Below are 22,297 nucleotides of genomic sequence, written 5' to 3'. Positions count from 1 at the left end.
TTTCACAATTTAAACCATATACTGCACATGAAAATTGTGGCAGACCTAGCACTGCACAGTGTTATACAATTGTGTTTCATAAACTACACTGGCTTTTCTGCCTTATTTTGTCCATAGCACAAACTGATACATATCTATGAGACTTTGAATTCACTGAATCTACCTTTACTGCTACTGAAACAAACCACACTTCATCGACTGTACCTTTTAAAGATTAATGGCAGGATATTTTCAGTGGAGACCCTCAGCTATGAATACTTCTATATTTGAGAAAGAAGTTTCCTAAATGCAAAGTATACATTATCCTCCCTTCCATCACCTCCAAGCCCCAAAGAGTCACAGTGTCTAATAGACTAGGACTAGGCACAGGGAAATGTTAAGTGCAAAGTCCCAAGGGTCAGTTCTGTCTCAGATCCTTGTGCCACCATCTGGCATCAAACCTTAGATCTTCCAGTAATAGTTAAAAAAATCCTTTATTGTCTTTGTCATATAATGTTGTTGTCTGCTAAGTGAAGGCATTTTTATGAACACAGGATGGGTGTTTTATTGGCCTTTTATTAACTTCAACACCAGACAAGCTAAGAGGCAGCTAGGAAGGCTTTATGAGACAGCTGTGACATTTTCGTCTGCCTTGAGATGGACCAACCCCACATTGTGTCCTGAGAATACCAGTTTTTAACACCTATAACCAGCCTGCAGGCAAAAGATTCTCCCCACCACCGTTTGCAGTATTTCAACAATCAGAATTGTTCCAGGTCACAGATAGCCTAGTAAGTCTGGATTCACACATTTTAGGGCAGAGATGAATATTGCTTGCTGCTTCATACTGTTAAATATGATCTATTTTACCTTTCTTTTCAGGGCTTAACAGACAGTGGAGCTTTCAAGAGACTGAGCAAGCTTCTCCATCTGAACCCAACTGAATAAAATGTGAGGTTATTTTAAAAGTGCAGATAGACGTGAATGGAATTCCTGGGAAGTTGTTTCATGGTGCTTTTATATAATCGGCTCCAAAGTTGCTTTGCAGCCTTTAGTAAGAGAGAAATCAGCTGAGCTTTATTGAATTAAAAAGCCAGATCAAACGTACTCTGGGGGCATAAGATGTCCTGAAAGGTAAGTTAAATACATGCAGTTTCTAGGGCGGTAAGAATTTATAACGAGTCCCAGTGAGCCAAAAGGGAAAATGTAAAATCAACAAGCATACTTGGTCTGAGCAAAAAAATCCCTGGGAAATGGGTATGTGCAGACCAAAGTGATGTGGGAAGCCTCCATCTCTGTCCACTGCTTCCATCAGTCCCTCTTCTCTACAGTCTGAAGAGAACATCCACACCCTCTGCCACCAAAGTTGGTGGCTTGGTATCACATGGATTTTGGATACCAAAAAGGCCCCAGCTTTTCCTGTCATTACATTCTAGTTTTGTTTGTCAACTGCTGAATAACTGACTCAAAATTACTAATAACTGGGGGATGGGTATTACCAGCACAGCCTGGTGAGGACACATGAGGATTTTCCACTCAAGTATGACTTAAGACCAACCGACACAGTGTCCTCATTAAAAGAGATCTCAGTTCAGATTTCAAGACCAAGCATAATGGGATGACTGAATGCAAATCCCTCTGCAAGAAGGCACTGGTAGCTTAGTTATCCTAACTGTCAAATAAGGTAGCTCTAAATCAGAAGTTTAGGAACAATGGAAACACGCTAGCAGCACACCTTTGTTGGCATGCCATACGAAACCACAGCAAGCTCAAGGAAAAGGCATCTGAGAAGCAATATTGTGAGATGGTGAAAAGACAGAGTTTACCAGTTCAGCTGTGGTGCAGCCAGGCAAGAACATGTTCCAGCCTTGCATGAACAGTTCTTTCTCAGCTGAAAGTACTGAAATATGGAAGGGTCATGAGGAGGCTCAGGGGGTGCAAGAAAGGCTGAATAGATTAGGCTTTAAACTCCCTATTTTCACAATCTCTGTCAAAGTCCACGGGTATGGGGCACATAGATGGTGGAAACCCCTTGCAACCTTGGAGGCTGGACTAGATAATCTTCCAAGGTCCCTTCCAACCCAAATCATTGTGTGATTCTGCAACTGACACAAGTACAGCAGTGGACACCAGTGCTCACTAGGCCATCCAACTTCAAGAGAAAAACTCTTATCTGTTCAGGAGCACATTAGAGTACTTCTAACAGTTGCTCCAACCTTTTACTTGGTCCACCTCAGCCAGCCATTGTCAGAAGTGGAACTGAAGTCAGTATGAGTGTTCTATCCTCTGAGAGGCTACTGCTTTAGAATACATTTGGAAGCAAGATTATACATTTTCAGGTGCTTCTTTGAGAAAAATGGAGAGAGAAACTGCAGGGGAAAAAAGAATGAGGAACAGAAAATAGCAAGCTGATAACTGTACCATGGCTTTTCTATGTTCACAACAGCAGTACAGAGAACATGTTCTTACATCCCCTTTTCTAACACTATATCAAGGATTTACGCTGCAAGACAGAACAGTAATTTCATTTTACATGTTTTAGATGACAATCTCACCATGTAACAACAAAGCTGAAGTTTGTGTGGCTGGTATGCCATCCAGCAAGCCATAACACAGGCATCCTTATAGCCACAAAAAGTACCAGTACTGAAACATGCAAGCAACAAATAAAGTCCCACAAAAACCTACTCTCATTTAATGAAAGCTGAGTGTTTTTGTTACAGACCACACAGGTCAGAAATGCAACATGGGCAGCATGGCACTCAGGTTACTGCAAAGAAAAGGCCCAACCTGTGGAAAGAGGGGTAGTTCTCAGGATCCTGCTGTCAGAGAAGCTGCAAAAGAAATGAGGGCTGCTGGGACAAGTTCCATCTGAAACTAAAATGGATGTGTTAGGGACTCTTACTGGATTATCTCAAATCAGATACTGATTGTATGTGGAGTGGATTTTAAACAGGGGTTTTTGCAGATTGCATTTAACAAGTAAAGGTTTCACCTATGGACAGAGAACTTAAAATCTGTTAGAGATTTAGAGCAGTTTAGAAGAAGAACAGCACAAGTACTGCACAATGGAGGGCTCACTGTTTTACAAATCTATGTCAGGCCCAAGGCAACCTTCACCTTGCTTAGGGAGATTTGCTTTAACAAACAGTATCACTAATCGATTTTGTCTCTGTATGTCTATGTATTTTACTACTGGTGCATATACACCTAATGCACTCAAGTGAGCTATACTGATAAAGGTGGCATGTATTTCATGCAAATCTAAGCCCACAAAGAATAAACCTCACCAGCTACTTGTCATCTCCAGAATTCTGCTTTATCACTTATAATGGCAAGTTGCTATCTCGATATACTACAGATAAACAAATATTCTTGTTTGAACAACTATGTAAAGGTTTTCATTGGCAGCATTTCCCAGTTAACGGCTACCAAAGAAGAGGAGTAACAACTGCCTAAATAACCAACATAACTTACCACCTTGGACAATGGCATGGTGTCGAATGAAGGTAGGACTGCCAGTATTGTATACACGGCCAGCACTGATGGATTTTCTCTTTCAATAGGTAGTATTATAATATTCCCTCTAATATTAGAGGGAAAACGAGGAAGAGAGTTTCTGTTAGACAAAACTAAGCCAGTAAAGAACACATTTGTATTTTTGTAGCTTTCCTATCATTCAGGACAGACCCCTACATTTCAAAGAGACACCTTGACAGCAACAGAACTTGTGCGTGGAAGTGCAGCTGTAAGTGTGACTGACTTGAGTATGATTTTTAACTAACAGATACAGCCTTGATAAATCTCCTTTTGAAAACTCACTCTGCTGTTAGTGCACAAGTCTTTCTTGTTCTATGTAGCAGACAAGACTATGGGGCTGGCTACCAGGTTGACTCTTGGTAGTCTCAATAACCCCATATGACTATATCACCTTTGTGTTTAGGGAAAGATTTCACACCATCAAAAACCCAACAATAACACAACCCCACTATCACAAAAGAGGTTCCCAGTCCTGCCTCAAGTACATTCAATGTCCCCTGCACATAGATGATCCCTACCTCAACCTTTTTCCAATACAGAGAACTAGAAGTGGAAGGCTTGTTACCATCTGCTTCCCCCTGCACTGCTCCAGCAGCTGTGCTGAGCTGCTTCTGCCTGTAGGCATACACTTAAAGGAGCTGGAAGCCTCAGTGCTGATGTGCTGCAATGCAGAACAGCTCCTGCCTCTGCTGCATATCAACTTAAGATCATCGGCATACAACCAGTACCACATTCCCAAGTGTGGAAACCTCTGTTTTACAGACAGGGCTGATGACATAGTGATGTGTCAAACATCTGACCTGCGTTCCCTGAATGTGCACTCACCATGAGCAAAACCAGACTACTTAAAAAGACCCTCCTCCCTCAGCATACCCCGCCCCAAGAAAAACAGAGCCCTGATCCTTCATCATGTTTTTTAATACTCATCATCTGAAGCAGTGGTAGCCATGATCATTTCTAGCCTGGGACAACACTGATTTTAGTGAGAGATTTAAATGAATGCAAAGTGCCCCATCCTTTAAGTTATTTACAATCGCTTCCTTCTACCTGTTATTGTCACCTGTGAGAGCTGACCAGACCTAGTATCAAAAATGGAAACATAACCCTGACAGCAGGGAACAGTGCCTGCACTACTCAGAGGAAATCACATAGGACTGCATTCACTGCAGATGGAGAGGACAGGCAAATACTATTACACAGCCAAAAGGCAGACATTCGACAATACAGTAAACTTTTACAGCTGTAATAACAAAGGTCATTTGTGCCCTAGCTGTGCCCCTTTTGGCTTTGTTTTCAGCTGATAAACAGATACTTACCTCCTCCAGTAGCCCAACAAAAAACTAAACCTATTATTTAATAAAAAAATCCATTCTTTACAAAGAAAACATAAATGCATTAGAATTCACTTATACTGGAAAACGTGACATAAAAGCCAATTCCATATAAGTTTGCAATAGGAAAACATTTTCTGTACTTCTCCCTTGTTTAACAAAGACACCCCTCCCAGATGCAGCAGCTTACCTGATCTTGCAGAGACATAACAGGATTATTTTTGGTTGTATTGATATGTAGAACATGATATTTGTTCTTCGCACAAAGATCATAGGCAATATTTGTGAAGGAAGTGCTGGCAGTCTTAGGTACTCGGTTGTAAATAATCACCACATCGTCGTCTTCATCCAATGCCACATCTTGTCGGGGGCCATCTACTGTATGACGTTGTTCTATTTCTCTGACTTCATGTCTTGCAATCGCTCTTTCTGTTAAAGGACGGCAAATACAACATTTCAATGTAAATATCACCAGTTTTGAAGTTCAAAGGATAGAATGCAAATAACCTGGTGAAAAGCAGTAACTCCTCAGCAATAAAGGAAACGCTACCATTATATCACACATCTGAAGCAAAACAACCTATAAACTGTATGAATGATACAAGGTTAGTCTGAAGCAGAACACACAGAGTAGAAAATAATATGCTTAGAGAACACATACCATATTCTATGACTCACGCTAACGTTACTGAAAGCCATCGTCTCTAACAAAAAATGCCTATAACGCACTATCAAAATGGTGACATACCCAAAATGTCCAAAATAATTTCTATAAAACACCTATTTAAAAATTATAATAGAAGGAATAACTCAAGCAATTTGGAGAAGATGCATTTGCTGAAAACAGGAGAAATAACAACACTACAAATTTAGTCAGTTAACTGTGTAAAGGCACCAGAATTCAGCTGAAAACACTGTTTTGTTATTTCAACTGATACAAGCCCCAAGTGTAAAGCATTACAACAAATGGGTTTGCGAAAATTCAATTAGATTTATTAATTTCAAGTTTGACAAGCACAGAAGCAAGAGGCACTTACAAATCAGTTAACATCAAGGTGAACAGTGATCTCCAAGTACTGAAATACATCAAATACATCAAAAAGAAAGAATCATGGAAAAGAAAGCTATGAACAAGTCATTTTGGCAAGGTGAGTACATTGCAAATAAACCATTCTTTCTTTTATACAAAGGGCAATACCCTAAGTAATTGAGCTCTGCTTCAAGTGCTAAAAGCCTATTTGGAAAATAAAATCCACAGTATTACACCATTTGGGTTTTTTTTTGCTGCTGCTGAATATCAGTTTCTTTGTGCTGATTCAGACATAGCTTTATTTTGTTCTGGGTAAGTATATACTTTACCACAATTTGTAATACAGATGTCAAAGCATCTTTTCTCATTCATTTATTGTGATACTGCCTTCAATAATGTATTCACAGAAACCTGTGTTGGCTAACAGTGCAAGTTGGAGTCAGTACCACAAGAGTAAACTGTAATTCTTTGTATCATGTTCTTACACAGGCTATAGCTCTTTCTGGATGACAAGCTTTTAACAGCAGCAGCTCTTGGCCTTTACTTCCCTTGCTTCCTGTAACCCAGCTCCTTTTATTCTCTTTCACCACATCTTTTTAATCATAACGTAAAATCACTCTTAAAGCAGAATCATTAAGCTGTGAACACCAGTAGCCTGTAATTCCACAAAAACTGTCTTCAGCCACAAACTTCCATCTGTCTGAAATGCTTCAAAGCTTAAACTTACTCACTCTCTCATATGCTCGTATCTCACACCCCATAACTAACTTATATCAGTATGAAAATGTTTGTAGAAAATGCTTATTGAGTATATCTCAATTTTCCACATGACATCTGTTGCTCCCCACTACATCAGTCACAGTTTTTGCTCCTTTCTTTCCCGTTTGCTACCTCTCCCATCACTGCTGGCAAACGTCCTATTCTGGAAAGAGATGAGGCAACAGACTCAGGTTTCATCTATGTGAAGACAGTTACAACAAGAAAGGACAGGCAACTCTCCCCTTCCTGCCAGTACGCAATTAGAGCAAGCATTTGGTAGGGGACATAGTTAGCCACATGGCTGCCCAGGGCTACATGGATATGGAATACCACCTAGAGAGGCTAAAATGAAACAAATTAAATTTGTATTTTCTATGCCAGAGTAGTAGTAGATCTCAGCTAGACTTGAATAACTGAGCGGAACTCCAGGGTTGATGAGGCTGGCTGGTGTGGAGAGAAGCTTCCCCTTTTCTACTGAGAAGTAAACATTTGTGACAAACAGGCATGACTTGCAAGAGAAGTGATGAGAAGTGTTCCTCTAATGAGGTATTTGAAACCATGATGATCCAAGAATTAGTGTGATAAGTGCACTTTAAAGGCTATACATAAGATATAAAAATGCATAATTAGATGCAACTAACAGAAAGGCTATGGCATACAATCACCTGCAACTTTGTGAGAGCGGAAAGCAAAAACCCATGCGAGGAGAGAACCTTCCCAAGTGTGAAGTACACAGACAATTCTATTATCGAAGACAAGGAGGCTTTCAATTTAAAATTAAAATGAAAACTAATCCTTATGGTAAGAACCTTTTTGAAATAACTGCAACAGTTAGAAACCAAAAGCTGAGATGATGTGCCCGATGTAAATTGCTGAAGAGCAAGGGAAGCTAAAGCTAGTGAGAAGCAAAGTCAAAGTGTCTAACCTGGCTTATATCATTGCTTATGTTTTTAGAAGTATGGTAGAAAATGCAAGGTATGCTTTAATGACTTTACAGGTGGAAGATACAGAGGAAGATGATGCTAGCTATTTATTAAATACATTTTATTCACCAAAAATCTCCTTATTAACTTTGATTAGGAGAACTTATCTATATAAGGTTGGAATAGCTTCACTGAAATAAATAAATAATCACTTTAGGTCATTTCTTTCCTATCAGACATCCTCTGGATAAAATTAAGTCCTACAGTCTTATTGCTTTCATTGCACTCGATTTAAACTTGATTTTGTAAGGAAAACATCTAGGCAAAATGAACAGGAACCAAATGTCTAAACAGGGTTAAGACTGTCCGCACCAAGTTTGATAGTGATTAACTCCATTGATTTAAAAAGATAAGCAACACTTAAGCAAGTGGTACTCTGACTACCAGGCAGATTTTCGTAGTAATATAATACAGGGTAATTTTAAGGCATAAAATATTTTGTCTCCTACTTTTTTATTCCTGCCTGTTTAGTTTCACTGTAACAAATAATACAATTACTGTACAGTTGGGGGAAATGCTGTTCTGTCATCTGCAGTTGTCCTGCATGCCAACTTCCATCAACTGTGAGGATGGTTTACACACAGGCAGTATCAGATATGATCAGCATAAGAAAGGCTGCTACATTGGTTATTTACCAGCAGATGAATTACTTGCAAAAAGCCTTCACTTGGCAGAAGTAGCTGTTTATAAGCTGCAAAGGCAGCTTGTTTCCTCAGCTATTTGTCTACATGTTCTTTGAAATCTTCCTTTATCACATTTGTGTAACTGACAGCATCTTACATTTCTTAAGCCATCCTCTTGTAGCAATAAACCAGCAAGTACCATCGCTAGCAACAAGTTGACTTGCCAGTCAGATGCTACCAGAAAAAAACATCTAATGTGCAACTTTTGTTTTCTCCTTCAGAACAAGCACCGATAACCACATACAACCTGTATGACAACACTGAGTATGGAAAACTGCACAATTATTTATCAAGACTGCTGCCCTTTCAAGTCAAAACAGTTTGTCAACAGGTTTTAAATTTATTAATTGGAGAGAAACAGAGAGACCAAGTTTGATTAACTCTTTATCAGGGACTGTAGTGATAGGACAAGGGGTAATGGGTTCAAACTTAAAAATGGGAGATTAAGGTTGGATAAAAGGAAGTTCTTCGCTGTGAGGGTGCTGAGGTACTGTCACAGGGTGCCCAGACAAGCTGTGGCTGCCCCATCCCTGGCAGTGTTCAAAGCCAGGCTGGACAGGGCTTGGAGCAACCTGCTCTGACGTGGTGTGTCCCTGCCCATGGCAGGGGTTGGAACTGAATGATCTTATGGTCCTTTCCAACCCAAACCAGTCTGGGACTCTATGATTGCTTGGCCCTCCTTTGTTAGGATCTCAGCTAATAAAAATCACCTGTAAAAATGCACCAGACCCATACATACCTATTTATATACTTAAAAACCCAACTAAACAGTATTTACATAATTATAGAAACAAATCACTGTGTTCATAAGCAGTCTACATTCCTTGCACATTCAAAGAGATGAATGTCTTAGGTAAAACAAGTTTATTAGCATTTACTTCAAATCCAAGTGTTTACTACGTACAAAATATTATCTTCTCAAAGAAAAGAGAGTGGCATGGATTTTAACAACTTAAAAGGTTAAAAAGCCCAAACCATTCAAATTCCTTACATTTTCCACAAGACTGCAAGAACCTCCTGGGTTTTTTTAACAAGAAAATCTATCAAAACTAGAAACTCTTCTTTCCCCTGTAGCTTAGCACTTACCACTTTTAATAAAGGATACATTTTGAGCCTCACTGGCTGTCAAAGTCAAGCTAGCTGAGTATGTGGAAGAATCATTCAGAGCATACAGCTCTACTTCCCCAAGCTACGCTCTTTGTCCTCTATTTTCTTCTGTATGCATCTATGGATATTATTTAGGCTCTCTCCACAATGTGTCTTATGCGCCTGCCATGCTTCCTTCTGAAACCTCTCACTCGGATAAGAAGCAGTTCAGTCCTAAAATAATTTTTACCTCATAACCTTCAAGTGTTGCCCAACAGAAGAAAAAGATGTGGATTCAAACTTCACTCACGCTGACCTGATGCAAAGGAACTGGACAGCTACAATGGATGGCACCATCCCTGAGCGAACAGTTACTATGTACCTATAAGAGTGGATGCCACTTCAACCCAATAAGCAGGTTTTCTTCCAGTTGGGAATAATATTGAAAGCCAGCTGACTTAGTGTCTCAGCTTTCTTTCCACTGTGCTCCCAGGCCAATTAGGCAAGCAGCTGGTAGCCTGAGGCACTGAGCAGCTCTCAAGCTGTTTCCCTGCCCAAAAGCTGCATTAAACACATGACTGGCCTAAATACTGAACCCAAGCAGGACCAAAAACCTACTCACTATTGACTCCTTTCTCCTCTGATGAAGAATGAAAACTAAACAGCAGCTTAAAATTGAGCCATAATTACATAGCAAAGTTAATGTCGCGATTCATTTTGGAATTACATACACCCACCATACACACGTAGCCTTCATCCTTCACTGAAACGCTGCCTCCTCTGGGAGCTGTTTAGCAGCATACTACTTATAAACCAGTGCAGTGCTGATATATGTGGATATCAACACTTTGGGGATGCAGAGGAGGAGAGAAAGAATCAATGGTGCTGTGACAATTTATGGCCGTGGAGGATTTATGTCACTATGCCCAATTAAAACTGCAGGAAAAATATAGCTCGAATTAATAAAAAATGCCTGAAGATAAATTTGTTCAAGGCATCAGTATTAACATACTAACTCTTTCAAAGACCTTTAAGAATAACAACTCTATCCTACTCTAGATACTAACAGCAGAACCAGTACATTGGTTCTTTAGCAACTTCATGACTTTAAAAGACCAACACATATTTTGGGCAAGCTTTTGGTTTCCCCTACTTCTTTTTCCCTAGTAAAAATATTCCATGAAGCTTGCTGTCTCTTTATTGCTGATGAACGAACATTTATTACTCTCAAAGGCAATTCTGGGTTAGCCACTGGGGCGGGGAGGACAGTAAAGCACAGCAAACCCTACCTTCCTGCTCCAGTAATTGAAGTGCTCTTAAAACCAGTCCAGGGGACTCCAGATTTCCTCAAGTGCAACTCCTTACAGCTATCTCTAAGTGACCATGCTTAAAACTGTCATTAACTATTAATTTTTTCATTAGCATGTGTAAACACATAAATTACAATCAACATTAAAATACAAGGAAAGCAAAATGCTGGCTATTTGATAGAAATACAAACTGCCAGTCTTGCACTATGTCTGTTTATCAGAGCTGAGTGATTTTCTGCTGGTAAAGCAAACACAATTTGAGTGTGAAACAATACAACACAGGCTCGTTTACCCCCATCGTACCAAATTGTTATTAAGCCAAATAACAAAAGGATTGCTAAGAAACAAAAGTGCAATTTCAATTCAGTTCTTTCAGTCACCAGTGAAATCTGATGCTGGTGAGAACACTGGTACTCAAGCAGCAGGCAACTGCTTCTAGACAGAGGCGAGATGGTCCCATTGCGTTCCTGCCCCACGCACACACACACCACTGCCAATCACTTCACATCTTCAGATATTCTGGTTAACAGATACCCCCGGGAACCACACCTGTGGAAATCACTGCTAATGCCATACGAACACCCATAAATTGTTCTAGTTGAAAAGAATAACTCTGACGTTTCGCTTTCTTTTCTTAAGTATTTTTGGGTGCAGCTCAGAACAAATTGCCTACTTAAAAATATCTTAACCCTTAAGATATTTTAGCTATTTGCATTTCAGACAAAAGAGACTGTTGGTCTCCCTTGCAAATCCAGCTATCTTAAAGCAACTTATTAAAGATCCATTAAAACCTTTAAGGTTTGTCTTTAAAAAGTCCTCAAATTCCAGGACAGCCTGAGCATATACATACTCTGATCTACAGCAAGTGAAAATCATGTGCATAGCACATACAAGGAGGGAAACAGAGCACAAATCATGCCAGAAGAGGTTTTTAAAGTCAGTTCAAAACCCCTATTATCCTCCTTTCCCTTCTTAAGAATTCAATTGCTTCAGTGTCAAGAGATTCTAGTAACTAACTGTAGAAATCTTATTCCAGCTTGGGTTTTTTCGCCAGTAAGGCATGAAAAGATACAGGTATAAAAAATGCTCTGTAATAAGGCCCAGCAGTTCAGTGAACAATTAAAGTCACCAACATTGCCAAAACATTTTCTTTACTAGTGTTTGACTGGTTAATAGAACAGAAGCAAAAAGAACAGTCCAAACAGAAGAGGACTGTATTCAAATGCCAAACTTTAAACTCCAACAAATGCACACTGGAACTAGTTAAAAGCAAAAATAACCCCTCCAGACAATTCAAAGACCAGCAAGGAGGCACCTCCAGCTAGGTACTGAGATCCTTAACTAAAATCTAATGCAGTAGCTGCCTGAACGTTAGAAGTAGTGATGCTAAAAAGCCTGTTATATATAGTCCCATGAGCACAGGATACCTGCCGTTTAATTTCAAGACAGCATTTTTGCCAGGGCTTCATTTTGAGCACATAATAAAAGCAGAAGCATATTGATTAGTGTGCAGTATTGTTCAGGGTGTGATATTAAACTAAAGTTCACCCAACAGTGAAATCTCTATCCCACATATACATCCAAGCTGCTTTTAACATCAGAGCTTCCACTTCTCATTTTCCTGCAAACTTATTTAGTTGATCACCTGCATTTTGTAACGAAGAGGGTATTTAAAGATTAAGCTCTGACCCATATTTGTTTATTACAGTTAGCATACAGCCTTCCACGTTTTTTCTTTCAGCATTCTGTTGGGAAGAATATTTTAATGAAAAACTATGTAAGTTGTGGCCCTTTTTTGATACAAGACCAGACGTACCACACATATACTATGAAGTCAATCTGTATTTTAGTTATAGAATACATGCAGCAGGTAAGGGCCTACATCTCAAGTTGCCCCAGGAACAGCAAAGCTAAACAAAAACCCATGAAAAGTCACAGATCAGATGAATCATAGAATGGTTTGGGTTGGAAAGAACCTTAAGATCATCTAGTTCCAACCCTCCTGCCATAGGTAGGGATGCCTCATGCTAGAACATGTTGCCCAAGGCTCCAACCTGGCCTTCACTGCCAGGGGAGGAACAATTACCACTTCTGTGGGCACCCTGTGCCAGCGCCTCAGCACCCTCACAGGGAAGAGCTTCTGCCTTAGATCTAACCTGAACTGCCCCTGTTTCAGTGTGAACCCATCACCCCTTGTCCTGTCGCTACAGTCCCTGATGGAGAGTCCCTCCCCAGCACCCCTATAGGCCCCGTTCAGATACTGGAAGGCTGCTCTGAGGTCTCCACGCAGCTTCTCTTCTCCAGGCTGAACAGCCCCAATGTTCTCAGCCTGTCTCCATACAGGAGGTGCTCCAGTCCCCTGATCATCCTCGTGGCCTCCTCTGGACTTGCTCCAACAGCTCCATGTCCTTTTTATGTTGATGGCACCAGACTGCATTTATAGATTAAAGCTTAGCTACCCTAACAAGCACGGTTAGTCCCTGAAGAAAAATATAGCTTATAGCAGGTATTTTTGTGCAATAACATCTAATAAAACAGGAAAAAAAAAAAAAAGGTTTCATTCCACCAACTATGAAATCTTGAAAAATTCATAGGTAGTTGAAAAGGTGCACACTAAAACCACATCTTCAGCTGTAACCATAGCATTTCTACTGTGACTCCCCGGTACTGCAAATGATACTAATTACAAAGTTACATAGAAACTTGTATGTAAGAAACAATTTAGGTAACGCAGTGTAGCAGTGAGATTTAAAAATAACCACAAGACAAACAGCTCCATAAACTCTCCAACTTTGGGCTGAATTGTCATCTTGACACAAGTGTTGAATTCAAGTTAATTCATTAGCACAAGAGCAAACGCAATAGACAGCGTTCAGTGGCTTTTTCCTCCCAGTCACTTCAATTTCAGGTTTCTTTAGCACAAGGAAACTTGAATAACAGACAGCTGTAAAGAGAAGGATCACATAAGGAAAAGGTTTATGGCTTTTCAAAACCCCCAAAACTGTCAGTAAATTGCTATGAAGTGCTCTGACTACAGTAACAGCAATGAAAAATACTTGGAAATCAGGGACTTATTCTCCAAACAATAAACTACAGCTGAGTATGTAACAGCAGGGCTTGCTCTTATTTATAGTGCCTTAATATCATAACGTAGGTATTCAGTGTTAGAAGGAAAAGTTAATGGAACTGTTTTCTACAGGGATACAGTTGTCACAAGCATTCCACTATACAAATGTGCATGTCACTCCTTCAAGCAAAATCCAATTCAAATAATGAAGGAAAGCAAGATCAATATATATCATCTGACTCCATTTAGTAAGGTAGCCTGAAGACTGCTTTGTTATTTTATACAAGTTTTCTCCAGACATACAATTATTTACTTTTCCTAAACGGGTACTGGTTAGTATCAAAGCAAAAAGGATACCAAACTAACTGTTAACATCATTGAAAGACCTCTGTGTACAGACAGTGCTGTATTGCAATAAGTCACCATCACATTTAGTAAAACTAAGTGGCAAGTTCTACTGTTATTTCCAACACCTTACACTTATCCCCCTGCTTGTCTTCACACTTCTTGGTTAAACTGCCCTCATCTTGAAACAAACTATCCAACTGGTCTAGCAGCCAAATGAGGAGAGAGCATTTTCTGGTCAGAACGGCAGCTGATGTGGTTAATGTAGAAGATCTAAATATTTTGTTAGGAATCTCAGGACATTAGAGAACGAAGAATAACCTTATGATAACTTTACGTAGTACCAACAGCATATTTGCTTAATTAACATTGGCTGTGTACAGACTAAGCATTTACAGTGATAAACATGATTTCCAACCTTAATGCAGTTCTAGGAGTTTGTGTAAAGTCAGTGGAAAGAAACAAGAGATGTCTGCATGCTGAATGAGCCTCACCACTGGCATAACAGAATTCATTTTAATTACACTTCTTAATACTGACTTGATAAGCTCTTGATTCTATTTTTCTGTTTTCTCTGGAAAACCATTTATCTTGCTCTTAGCTTCATTTTAAGAACTTCAATTGCATTCTGTACTTTGGCTGCTGCATGAACAAATCAAAAGATTATGTCTTTTTTCCCCAAAAAACCTTTTTTTTTTCTTAGCGAATTGCTAATGAAGAAACCTGGTAACTCACCACATCTCAACATACATTACAAAATACTGCTTTATTGTTTTATTCCAATCTTAGGTTTGCAGCCTAAAGACCTCATCTGAGAAGGAGATGAGAAAGATAAGCATGAATAAACACAAGCTCTAACAACAAACACATCGCTCAAAAATCACATTTCAGGGACCTCAAAACCATTTTAAGTAAATGAAAGTACCAGACACACTCTTTTTTTTTTTAATTATTAAAGGCTAGAAATACTGCAAACACTAAATTAATTAGGTTTTAAACTACTCTGGAAAACTCTTCTTGCTACATCCTGCACCTCTTCACACCTGGGGTTTAACATATACTGAAGCTGAACTAGGAAAACAAACACACTCAGTTTCTACCTAGCTCTGAATGAAATGTTTACCTTCTATAAAGGTAGCCCTTCCCCTCAGACTTCCAGAGGATGAAAAGGAGCAGTGGCCCAGTGGACTCCTGGAGTCAACAGAGGCAATATTACAAAGGAAAGCTTTCCGGTCCTCACAACACGTACCCTCCCCAGCCCTACTCTGTAAGCTTAGTTGGGCTCTCATGAGAGAAGCCCAGATGAAATCCCCAGGATTAGTTTGAAACCATGCATTAGAAAACACTTGTGACAAAACTAGCTGGTTTATGCAAACCTTCAATGTCCATCTCCATGCTAAGAACTAGTGGCAGTCATACTCAGTTCAAATATAGATTCATACCAACAGCACTATTATAAAACCTCTTTGCAGCAGATATTGATTAGCAAAATCAAAATTATACAAGCAGAAGCTTTATCTAGTTTCATGTCAGTTTGAGATGGAGCTCCTTGTCCTTGGTAAAAACAGAAACAGCCCAGGATTGGTGAGGTGTGCAGGAAAGTGGCTTTGTAGAAAAAACTTCCCACTTCCAGCTGCTTGCTGAAAGCCTCTGGCTGTTAATCATGATTCAGACTGGATAAGGCTTTTTAATTAAAAATAATTCTTTTCCTACACGCATGAGAAATGTTTTGTTCTTTCCCCAAGTCAGTTCTTTGTTGAAAAAGGATTCCATGCTGAAATTTGACCAGAACAAACAAAACAAGCAATTCCCTCACTGCATCTTAGGTAGCTGTTGCAAAAAGGTAAAATCCATTCTAACCACTTGGTCAGGCCTCTGGTCCCATGGCAGTAAGGGATGCAATAGGCTTGTATTCTTCAATCTCTAACAATGCTTCCTGACTAAAACAGATCACAATTCTTCATTCTCAGGAGGTACACCACCACTGAACCTTGTAAAAGTCAGAACTTCAGGAAGTTATTCTGGATAATGCAATGCCAGTGAAATTAACTCCAAAAGAATTCCTACAGTAAGACCAGAGAAAAATGGAATCAAGGTTCACTTTCAGTATTTCAAATTAATTAAAATATTCATTTTATGAAGGCCCTTGGACCTAGAAAGTTAATTTAGCTTTGCATATCATTTTGTTGGCAGTTGATGTGGAACTGCACAGGATATAAAATGCTGACTGGTCTTGGAAAAGAATAACCCAACCACCCAAACCAACCACCAGGAACATCCCCATATTTGCTCAGATTATCTTTTGCAGATATTAAGACTTTAAATTGTCTGATTTTATTTTATACAAGCAAAATAAACTGCTTCTAACAATAGTCAATAGCCTAAAATCTAGCATTAACCCATTTCTAATATGGCTGAAACCTGTAGAGCTCTGTAAAGGAATAATCTTTTTTGTGCCATTCAGAGAGAAAGTGTTCGGAACTGTCAAAATCAAGCCACTTAAGAGATTTCAACTTGATTGTAAAGAATATAATACATGGTCAGCACTGATAGGAGTAGCAATGCTAAAACCATGTTTTGAAGCAAAGACTTTTTGAAACTTCATGGCCTGTGTTCCCAGACATAGAAGGTGCCTGACGCTGGGAAGTAAGTGCTCTTGACAAAGATGCAGGTATTGGTATTGGTATTATACAGCCCATAAGCAGATGTACAGCTGTAACATTTCCTTTCAGTACCAGTATTAAAGCTACTGAGGATGTCTAAACCAACTTTTACTCTCTGTTCTCCATATCTCCATATATGAACCCCAAATCTCCTGAGTTGCTTTAAGTCTCCAGGGACCACAGATGGTTTCCATACATCTATTTAAATTTGCCTTGCTGTTGCATTAAGTCACCATCCTCAAATTCCATTAGCCTCAATTACTATTTTTGTGCCTATGAATAGTAAGGTTGAAAAGTTCATTTTTATGTTCACAAGTTTTAACCATGTAAGGATATATGCATATTTTAATATCTGTTGGTAACTCAAATAAAGCATGTATGGAAAACCACACTCAAGTCTTCGTTTTTGCTATATGAAGTAGAAGTTGCTTCTTTGGAGATATTTAAATCCAAGCAATTATTTGGGAAGGGGACACACACGATGACACTATTAGATTCTGTGGGAGGACATACTAATTGATACAGGTTTTTTTGTAAGAAATAGTTTATTTATCTGGGACACTTCAAAGCAAAAAAGACCACTGGTGAACTCTGTTTCCAGGGAGATGATATAATACCTTCCAGAAACATGTCACACACTGAAGTTACTCTTCAGACTGAGTGAGCAGAGGAAAACATGAAGATTTCTTTGCTAGGAGATACACTGCCTAGAAACATGTTACATAAGGAAATACAATACAAATATATAATATAAATACAAAATATATAAAATAAATAAAATACAAATGAATTTTGACTCATGATCCTCTGCGAACTTAGTTGCAGCGATCAGACAGGGAACCACCCATGTACTAATAGAGCTCCAAAGACATCGTATCATGGCAAGAATAATTCAGACATAAGTTTGGGCAGAAAAGGCAGAAGAAAAGCCAAGAGGCAATAGCCCTTTATAGTACCATTTGGTTCAAGGGAAGCTCCAGGATAAGTAATAATGAGAATGTGCATACTCCCACCCTTAATATCCACAGTCACCACCCTAGATCCACCCCAACAAGAATGCATGTTAAGTTTTAAGGTTATTCTCAGGTCTTTGTGCCCTTTTCACTGGACATTTCTTAAAGGAAGCAACAACGTTCCTTCTCAAAAGTCCCTTCTCAAAAGTCCCTTCTCTATGAAGGAACCAAGCATCTGTGTAGGGGAAAAAGAATGAAAGCTCCCATACAAACAGTTCAATAAATTGGTACTTGGAAATAAATAATACACAAACTTACCATGTTTGGTAACAAATAATTTAGCAGTACAATGTGCCCATTACAGAATAGCATCTGCATGCCAGTCTCCTTCAATTGCATTATCTCATGCCTTCCTAACTATTTCAGGGTTTTGACACATCTTCTCCCTCTATATCTTTCAGATAGCTATAGCCTCTCCTCACACACTCTTGGCACCCTGCTAATAATAATCATCCACCTCTGCTCACAGTTTCCCATAAATCATTGAGGTTTATAATCACCTGCTCAGACAGGGCAAGGATCACATTTCTACTGCCTGCTTGGCAGGCTAGTGTTAATGCACTTCTTCCAAATCCTGGCACCAACAAACCCTTTTTAAAGACATACATAAAAGCCACATTGCTTCTGCACATTTTCAAGTGCAATGTCACTTGGCCTTTTGATTCAACACAAATTTATCCTTCAAAAGGAGGAAACACTTTGGCTATGTGTAAGTTGTAAACACATACCTCTCTTGCTCATACTAAAATCACTTCTGAAGACTTCTTACTTTTACGCTCCCAGATAAAAGTAACTTTTCTTAGTTTCTGAACAGCCACCACAAAGTATTTTCACACCTCTTTTGACACCTAGTTCATACCATGCCATCTTCTTCTCAGGAAGAAGAGGATATCATGGGCTGACATCAATTTGCAGGATCAGAACTGACTCAGGGGAAAAATTCTCACTATGTTTTGAACACCACCATACCAATGAGAAAATGGGTCACGATTCATCAAAAGGAAATCCTGTATTGAAATTGTTATAGATCCAGACTTCACATCTTGGTATGCTACTAGCCCATGGCCAACTAAGAAGAGAACTCTCAAGCAGGACACAGAGCTCTACTTCAGTACATATGTCTATTTCATTCAGCAAAATTATGTTACATTTAAAAGAGTTTATTCTGTCCAAGTGGCCACCCTTGTACGTTCCCATATGTGGACAAATTAGCCTAACGATAATTAGGATGCTGTTAAAACAGTAGCCATTTCTTCCAGAGGCTACAGAAAAGGCCTCTCTCTCTAGTCAATGTTACAAGTCTGCAAATTCAACAGGTAGCAGAAATTTAACTTGACTTTTCATGTGCCACATAAGCCATTTTAATTGTAACTGAAATGCAAAATAGCTGGAACTTAGTAGCTTTTGTATGCCCCATGAACTGTTTCTAACCTGCTCTCCAGCTGAGCTAAAATTTCATCAATCGATTAACTTCTAGAAACTACAAATACAAATGTACATAGTAAGATTTATTTCAAAATATAACATGTTTCCAGATCAAAAAAAAGCTGAGCTGCCACAGCTCTGTTCTACTTTTGTGCCTTACAACTGCTAAGAGAGGGGGGAAAAAGGCTGGTTTAAGTGTTGTGGGGTTTGGTTTTGGTTTTAAATCATGGCTCTCAACATCTTTAAAGCAAAGGAGTTTCATGCTGCTTCTGTCCAAGAAGGCAAACATGACTTTGCATCAGAACACAACAGACATCTCCCTTACATCAGAGGAAAGCTGTCGCAAGCCGCTGTGATGTGCCTGACAATGGGGTAACTGACAGCAGTTTAATGGCGCTGTCTAGCCCAGCAGAGCCGTGGGAGTCAGACTCGCTGTCTCTGCACATCTGTTGTGGATATATGCAGTTGAGAATAATCCCTGCTTTCAGCCCAGATACTAACTCATTCAGTAGATTCATCAAAAAAGCAGCTGAGTCCAATGGCTTTCATTTGACAAAATGATAGATCCATACATCCTTATGACCACATATTCATGAATAGTTCCCACTTCTGAACTTCAGATGGATTATTCCCTCCTCCTCTGCAAACGGTCACCCTGTGCAAAGCCTGCAGCCACAGGAAACAAACTGTAGGAAATTAGCTTACCCATAGAGAACATTTTTTAATTGATTACAACTGAGCTACAAACCCTACACAAAAATTCATGTTCAGGCCATTAAAATATCCACAACAAACCATCCTGGTGAAAGGAAATTCAACATGGATACAAAACACATTTCCTTTGGGGCAGCCAGAACCCTTGATAAGAATTATTTCAGCTATTCCAAAACATATCTCCACGGGGGAAGCACAGCTCTCCCACTCATGGGCACTTGCAGCCCAATTGGACACCACAGACTGCAGGCTGGCCCATCCACCACACAATACAGTTGTCCCTAAGCTAGTCCTAAACTGGCAAATCTTTAAATGATTATCATGTTAATTTTATTATTCAGATTATAATTAAAAGTGATCAATGAGAATTCCTAGACAGTAAAGATATATAAAGGCAAAGGTTATAAAGAAAACTAGTAATGTACTATTTATCACAGGATCATAGAACATGTTGGGTTAGAAAGGACCTTAAATGACATCTAGTCCAATCCCCCTGCAGTAATTTACAGTCAGTCACCCAAGAATCAAGACTGACATATGATGAAGAGCATGAATAACACAGGTAAGCTGTTTTATTTGCTGTCTTGTTTTCCCACCATGTGGATACACCTGGTTCCCATTACCAAGCCTTTCTTCCCAGCTGTGAAGCATGGAAACTTTCATTTGAGAACACATGCTGACATACATCTTTCAAGAAGCTAGTGTGTTTTAACAGTTTTATCAATTACTCTTAATACCTGAGGAAATGACCTGAGTTGTCAGAATTAAAGTGATACCTCTTACCATCAATGCTCTTCAATCTACTCCTCACTATCTGGGAAACACTGCAGAGATCACTGAAGATAGCTATGAAGAACCATTTCAGTAACAGTTTTCTCTTCCTGCTGCCTTTTTCTTTCCCTCTGAATTTAAGGATGCATTTTGTTCTCTTATTTTATCATGAGAGTACAACTATTCAAACCCATCTTTTAAAGTATGTTGGCACTGGAAAAGTGAGGCACTATCTTAGCTAATTAGTGGGAATTTTTGCATGGAGGAAGCTGGCTTTAAAATTAGTTACTTTGCTTCAGAATTAAATGAAGCACTCATTAAAAAAATAATTAGTATGTACAACAATCGCTTGAAAGCCTATCTCCTGCTATAGGACATTTCTATCGGGCAGCAATCTGGACTGCATTATAGAACACTATTATACACGAACAGATGGAAATCGCAAAATGATATTTAGCTACAGATTTCCTATCAGAAACTTATATAAAAAAAGAAGGGGGGGAAATATGCTCAACATTTTCCATTAGCCAACATCAAAATGCCTATGACATAGCAACCTATTTTTAATGCATATTTTTTCAAGTCCCTTGCATATGAGATAGGCATAAGTAAGATGATGTTTTCACCCTTAAGCACACAACATAAGATCAAACCTAATCAACTGTCCACCAAAGAACACACAAAAAATGCATTTCAGTTACAGTTAAAAATTAAGACTTCTTAGGTTTGAATTCTTACTTTTGACTGAACATTAGTAGAAGTCAATGAAGCTCCACAGAGCTTCAGATTTGTCACAAGAGCTGATCATGACCCAGAAACGTATTAAACTTACCCATTATAAGTTGCAATGAACTGTCTTGGCTAAAATAGTAAATGCATTGTTTATTTCATTCAGATATGAAAGTTACTTGGGTAGCAAAGATCAAGGTGCATAACATGAACTTCGTATGAAAATAAACTGTTCCCTTAGTTTAAGAGCAAAGCATTATCAGCTGTTGCAGTCAATACAATCAGTTTGAAATACAGCCTTGTCTTAAATTATACTTAATCAGAACCTTTTGCTTCATTGGCAGGACTTCAGAAAAAAGCAAATCTTAGTGCTATTAAAGCAGAATACAGAGATCATTATAGAAAGGTTATAGTAAAAACCAATGTCAGAATAACAGTTGATGAACATGTCATTCAAGAGGAACGTGGGGGTAAGGGAGATAAGATACAGATGCAAAGGGTGAGGTACTCCTTGAAGTACTTAGCATACCTTATTAAATAGATTGTATTCAGTTTACTGTTCAATCTATATCAGTGATCAGAGCTGTATTTCACAACTGATAAGTTGATATATAATGCTACCTGAAAAAAATCTCCCAAATATTATTTCATCAAGACCTCACGACACATTAAGTACTATTGGAATGTTTCCTTTTGCATTTAAGCCAACAGCAGCCCAAATGTTTAGGCTGTACACAGACTGAATTTGATGTTCTCTTCCTCAACTCACCTATGAAAGATTTCTATCTTTCTATGCATTCAGCTTCTTTCATTTTATTTCTCTTCCTGCACAACTGCAATACAAGCAAGGGAACATGAAGACTTCTCTT

General features: G+C 39.0%; 1 protein-coding gene across 2 annotated transcripts in view; it reads right to left on the bottom strand.

The window, feature by feature from the left end:
- The window catches only part of HS2ST1 (heparan sulfate 2-O-sulfotransferase 1), an 82,593-nt gene that overhangs the window by 15,906 nt on the left and 44,390 nt on the right, over positions 1-22,297 (bottom strand). For both annotated transcript variants that reach the window (XR_009729411.1, XM_061379284.1), the window contains exon 2: positions 5,041-5,279. Coding sequence is in view for 1 of the 2 variants with exons in the window: in XM_061379284.1 (XP_061235268.1) it covers positions 5,041-5,279 (239 nt within the window). In the remaining variant the exon portion in view is untranslated. The remainder of the gene's footprint in view (positions 1-5,040; positions 5,280-22,297) is intronic.

The sequence above is a fragment of the Neopsephotus bourkii genome, unplaced genomic scaffold, assembly GCF_033783945.1.
Source record: "Neopsephotus bourkii isolate Nb327-2 ecotype Australia unplaced genomic scaffold, CSIRO-AGI_Nbou_v1 NB_1768, whole genome shotgun sequence".
Taxonomy (NCBI): Eukaryota; Metazoa; Chordata; class Aves; order Psittaciformes; family Psittacidae; genus Neopsephotus; species Neopsephotus bourkii.
The sequence above is the reverse complement of the archived record's forward strand: the minus strand, read 5'-3'. Positions and strand labels throughout refer to the sequence as shown.